Source organism: Triticum aestivum, chromosome 4A, assembly GCF_018294505.1.
Source record: "Triticum aestivum cultivar Chinese Spring chromosome 4A, IWGSC CS RefSeq v2.1, whole genome shotgun sequence".
NCBI classification, from domain to species: Eukaryota; Viridiplantae; Streptophyta; class Magnoliopsida; order Poales; family Poaceae; genus Triticum; species Triticum aestivum.
The window spans coordinates 725103056-725108074 of NC_057803.1; the positions used below are offsets into that span (position 1 = coordinate 725103056).

Sequence of the window (5019 nt, forward strand, 5' to 3'; positions counted from 1 at the left end):
GCACACACCGGGGCAGAAGGCGGAGGGGGAAGAATGTCGTCCCCGCAGGGACCAGAAGCAGAGCCTGGGCCACTAGAGAAGGGACGGCGCCCCAGAGGCACCGCGGGGCCCAAACCGACCAGCTCCAGCAGCCGAGGCCACCGGGAGCCGGCCCGGAGCCCGCGCCGGAGCCGCCGCACCACGTGGAGCGGGGGCGTGAGGGCGGCCCAGAGATCCAGCCGTACACGCCGCCACCGCCGCCTCCCAGGGGTCCAAGAGGCGCAGCGAGGAGCCACCGAAAGGAGCAGAGGGCCCGGCCGTGGCAGATCCAGAGCCATGGTACAAGGGTCTGCCGAGCTCAACCGCGGTCGACTCCGCACGGGCGCGCTCGTCGTGCCGGAGCCACTCCGGCCCCGCCGCCCAAGCAGCACGATCCGAGGTGACCTGCTCACGCGATGCCAGATCCGCCTGAAGCTTGGATCACAGGTCTGCCTCATACTCCAGGTCCGCCTCCCCCACGACCGCGCCCACCCGCCGGCGCTTCTGGCCTGACATGGCTTCGCTAGAGGAGCAGCGCGAGCAGTTCGTCGAGAGGGCCGACGCAAAGGAGAGGGAAAGGGGTGGAGGAGGGATAGATCTGGAGAAGGAACGAATGGGAGAGCGGTATCGCCGCAAGTCCGAAGAGGTGGCTGGAAACCCTAGAAATGGGGGGAGAGAGCCCCTCCGGACCCATATATACCCCGACCGCGCCAGGCCGGGGCTAGAGGGGGAACGGGGGGTTGGGCCTGGGCCACCCGAGGCCGATAAGCCACAACAGGTAAAGGGGGGAAGGCGGAGAGGCTGGAAAGAGGAGGGGGCCCAGGCCCACCAGGCCCAACGGGCGTCGCGGTGGCCCGGGACCCGGGCTCAGGCAGCACCGCATCGTGCACTGCCAGATCCAGGGTTCCAGCCGCCCCGACCGCCGCCGCCGACGGCACCAGTGAGCCCGAGGCCGAAGCAGAGGAAGGGGGTGGGGGAGAGGGGCAAGAGTCCGAGGAAACCACGGGTGCGGGGCGCGGGGCAGGCCCCAAAACGCCACGACCAGGGGACACCGGAGGAATCTTACCACGGCGGCGGGAGACGCGGATCCAGCCACTAACGGCCAGCAAAGCAGGGGCGGGGCAGCCGCGGCCGCCAGGGGAGGGCGCGGCAGCGAGGAGGCAGCGAGCGGGGAGGACGGGGCCGGGGAATCGGTGTCAGAGTCCGAGGCCTCGTAGTCGAGGGCCCAAAACTTGTTGGAAGAAGCTAGATGCCGAAGAGGGGACCGGGGAGTGGACGGCGGTGAGAAGGAGGGGGGGGAGGCCGCCGGCTGGCGCAAGGAGAGACGGCCCAGATGGACACCGGAGACGAGGGGGAAGGGACATACACGAAGCCACCGTCGCCCGGGCGGGGGAGAGGGAAGGGGGGAAGGGAGAGCCATCTTTTTCGAATGAACACAATCTAAGATAGCAACACCGGGGGAAGGGAGAGCCATCTTGTTCTAGTTTCCACTCCTCACACTTTTTTTTGAGGAATCACCGGGGAGAAAGAGTTCTTCCACCTGAATATACTGCTCATAGATGTCAAAAGACAAGAATAGTTACATCAAGATTCGTAATAATCTGTTTGCTATACAGTGTACATTTCTGGAGGCAAAAACTTGTGCGACATGTCGACCCGCTGTTGTTTTTGTTTAACCTTGTTAATTGCTTCCACTTGCATAAAAGAGACAGGGGTTTACATCCTGAAACAGTGCCTTCGTTGGTTCTTCGAATCACTCTTCGGCATTGTATGTGGGCTTTTATTTAACTATGTCCTTTGTTTGTTCCATACATCTGTATGTAGTTTGATCTCCTTTTAAAAACAGAGGTAATAAAATGCAATCAGAATTGTTGGCTGAAGCTAGCTACAGATGCAGAGTTATTTAGTTGTTGAGCAATCTGTCTGCCTGGTTTTTCTTGGTGCAAATTCTGAACTTTGTGCTGAATGCACGTATGCTGCCTATATTTTTTTTTGGCTGAACTTGGTGTGCGAATGCAATAGCACTGTGCACTATATATTAACCCTAATGCATACCTGCTTATAGGTAAGCTATGGACTTGCATCCCCACTCCAGCCTAAAATAGTGTGCAATTTTTAGTTAAAAATTGGTAGCAGTCCTTAAGTTATGTTCTTAATATTAACATTTCTACCCAGTGAGACTGTTATAGGCTCAAGCACATCACATGAGCAATCAACAACCACAGTACAAATACTCTGTTGCAGTATGAACACCTTAGGTATCTAGTGTGAAAGGAAGTTGCAGCCCAGACCATGTTATCAAGTTGCGCAAGTACAAGAAAACTCTACAATCTGTAGTAGATGAGAAATAAAACATATGTCTACCTTGTAATCGCCACTAAAAAAAGGAGAGTGCTGAATCAGTTATCTTTACAGTGAAAACTTTTAAGTTCTGAGACAAGCCAAAAGAACATTCTGCAACATGGTAGAATCCCCCCACGAAAGCTGTATCAGAAGCTAATCACCGGTCGCATCCTCAATTGCCATACCAGAGCGAGGAAATGTGCCGGGAAGGATCCAGGTTGACTCCAATCTATGGAACTGAATTCCAGTATTCACGAGCTGCAAACATCTCGCAAGGTCGTTATATTTTTTCCACAGTTTGACTGCAGCCCATGGCTGTTGAGACTGATAACATGGGAAGTATATGTGGTTGCTTTTCCCTCGCCATCTCTCCGGGTTCATGCATGGCAACGCCTCGCATCGCACGTCGGCACTGACAAAGATGGCCCAGTTATCCAACCTGTCCAACTTCACGCACCTTGCCTTCCTGTTCACGGCATCAAGTGACTCGAGTTTGAAGGCCTTGAACTGGACGGGCTCAACCTCCGAGCATATCTTCCTTCCTGCCTCAAGTTTGATCAAAAGAAGTGCATCGCCGCACGCCACAAGCCATGTTTTTTGATTTGTCCAATAGAGATCTTCGGTTCTATCTTCCTCAAACACAAGTTTAAACTTCTGAATTATGAGACTAGGTGACAAGTGTACGATGCAGAAGGACCCAAAAGACCCTAGGGCGTATGTTTTGCCCTTGAAGGCCACCATTTGTTCAATCTTAAGAAGAAGAACTTTAGGACAGTGTTCTGACCAAGAGTCGCTCCCGATGCGCCACTGGAACAGATAGACTCCACTGCCGACAAGGAGATGCGAGTCCGCAGATGCAACAGGGGCAGTCAAGGTGACATAGTTAACGCGGGTGAAGTTACCTGACTTGAGGCGAGGAGGCACAACCTTAGCACCACTGAACGCATTAACAATGTAGAACCCATCTTCGTCGCAGAAGATGAGGTGACCGTAGGAGCAGCGCAGAAAGAACATTCTTCTGAGGTCACTCAAGGAAAGCAAACTGTGCCAGGATGAGGCGGCAACTGAATTATCCAATCTCCACGGATCAGACAATTTCCACGTGCATTCCTGGAAAACGATCCATTGGTGATACCAGGGAGATCGTTGGCTCTCGGTACTCGGGTGTAGGAGGAGAGGCTGCAAAGAGGGCGTGCGTGCTGACAATAGATCACGCCAAGGACGACAGGTGGCACCGAAGGCGAGGAGGTCGTGGAAGGAGCCGAGGCGAGCGACTAATGATTGGAGAAAATCTTCCGGGAGCTCTGCCCATCCACACGGCCTGGATGCGGCAAAGATGGAGGAGGCAGAGGCATAACGAGTTCTCTTAGCCCTGAGTCGCAGCAAATTCAGGACAAAATGTTAGGCATGTGAAGCGAGTCATAATTGTATGAAGAAGAACAGGAGCTACCAAGATAATAAAAAAAATGTTCGCATCCCAAACTGAACTGAACAAAGGTACTGATCACTTTGAGTTGTCACTCCCGGGAAGCTTAGAATAAAATCAACAGCGATGCAGGCACAGGATTTGGGTTCTGTTGAGAAGTTGCGGAGAGAAGGATTTCTGAAGTTTCACAGAATTTTTTTTGTACACTGAAATATACATCACAATCGCCTGTTTCTCAAACTGAATAAATGCCAGGTGCCTGAGTGCTTGATGCTGACTGACAGCACCTAGTGTCAAACTGAATCAGGCCTTAAAAAAAAAAGAATGACAGGCAGAGCAAATATGATTCTCCTAGCATATTGATACAGGCATGGCAAATCAGGTGACTGGCACCCTCTATTCTTGCCTGCAATGTCTGAGATCTAGGGCAGGGACAGTCTTAATCTGGATTGTTTTTCTTCAAGCATAGCAAAATAAATCTTTCTCTGATATCCACCTAATTTAGTTCCATATGGAGGTATAATAACTAATTTTGTGGATGGATCTATTATCTAATACAACATCAGCAGGCAAACGCAACGAGATGAGATGCAGAAACAAATTAATAACCAGAAGAAAAAGGAGGAGTACAAGGCGAGGTAGGGCTTGAGGGTATTACGTCGGCGAAGAGGACGAGGACAAGGACCAAAAGGCGGTCGCCGGCGCGTCGATCTCCGGCGGCTGCGCCTCCATGTGCGCCGCGGTTTCTTCCAGCAGCAGTACGGTACATGTTAGTTTTTTTTCTTCCAGATCGATATCTCTTTCGGTTATAATAACGCCGGCCCGGCCCAGGTCAGGACTCATGGGCCAAGTTAGGGGCGATGGACTTAGCAGCAAATACCCCATTCCTAAAAAAAAGCAGCAAATATCGCGATTTCCTATTTGCCTCTTGTTGCATAGAACTGTCGACGTAACACACCGGCCAGCCACCCTACTCTTTTTTGTTTATTCTACTAGCAAATGGGCCCATGCGTTGCAACGGGATAAAAAAAAATCATAATATCCAATGACAATGATAACATGTTGCTGCATCACTGGGATACACTATCATTCTCAATTTTCTGAAATCATGAACATTTTTGTAACTTGTGAACATATTTGAAATCATGAACATTTTTCAATTCATGAACACTTTTACAAATTTTGAACCTTTTCTAAAATCAAGAACATTGTTTGAATTCATGAACATTATG

At 51.4% G+C, this 5019-nt stretch overlaps 1 protein-coding gene across 1 annotated transcript; it reads right to left on the reverse strand.

Annotated features, from left to right (window-relative positions):
• Positions 1-2350: 2350 nt before the first annotated feature.
• Positions 2351-4576, reverse strand: LOC123083416 (uncharacterized). Its single transcript, XM_044505467.1, has 2 exons — positions 4446-4576; positions 2351-3733 (listed from the first exon to the last, which is right to left on the reverse strand). Exons 1-2 carry the CDS (start codon positions 4517-4519, stop codon positions 2515-2517), a joined length of 1293 nt encoding a protein of 430 aa, XP_044361402.1. The 5' UTR covers positions 4520-4576; the 3' UTR covers positions 2351-2514.
• Positions 4577-5019: the final 443 nt, after the last annotated feature.

Bases quoted from the DNA above. Each gene is read 5' to 3' on its own strand.
- LOC123083416 (XM_044505467.1), bottom strand. From the start codon at position 4,519: ATGGAGGCGCAGCCGCCGGAGATCGACGCGCCGGCGACCGCCTTTTGG. The intron at 3,734-4,445 runs GTAATACCCTCA...GCTGCGACTCAG, and splicing joins TCCTCGTCCTCTTCGCCGAC to GGCTAAGAGAACTCGTTATG.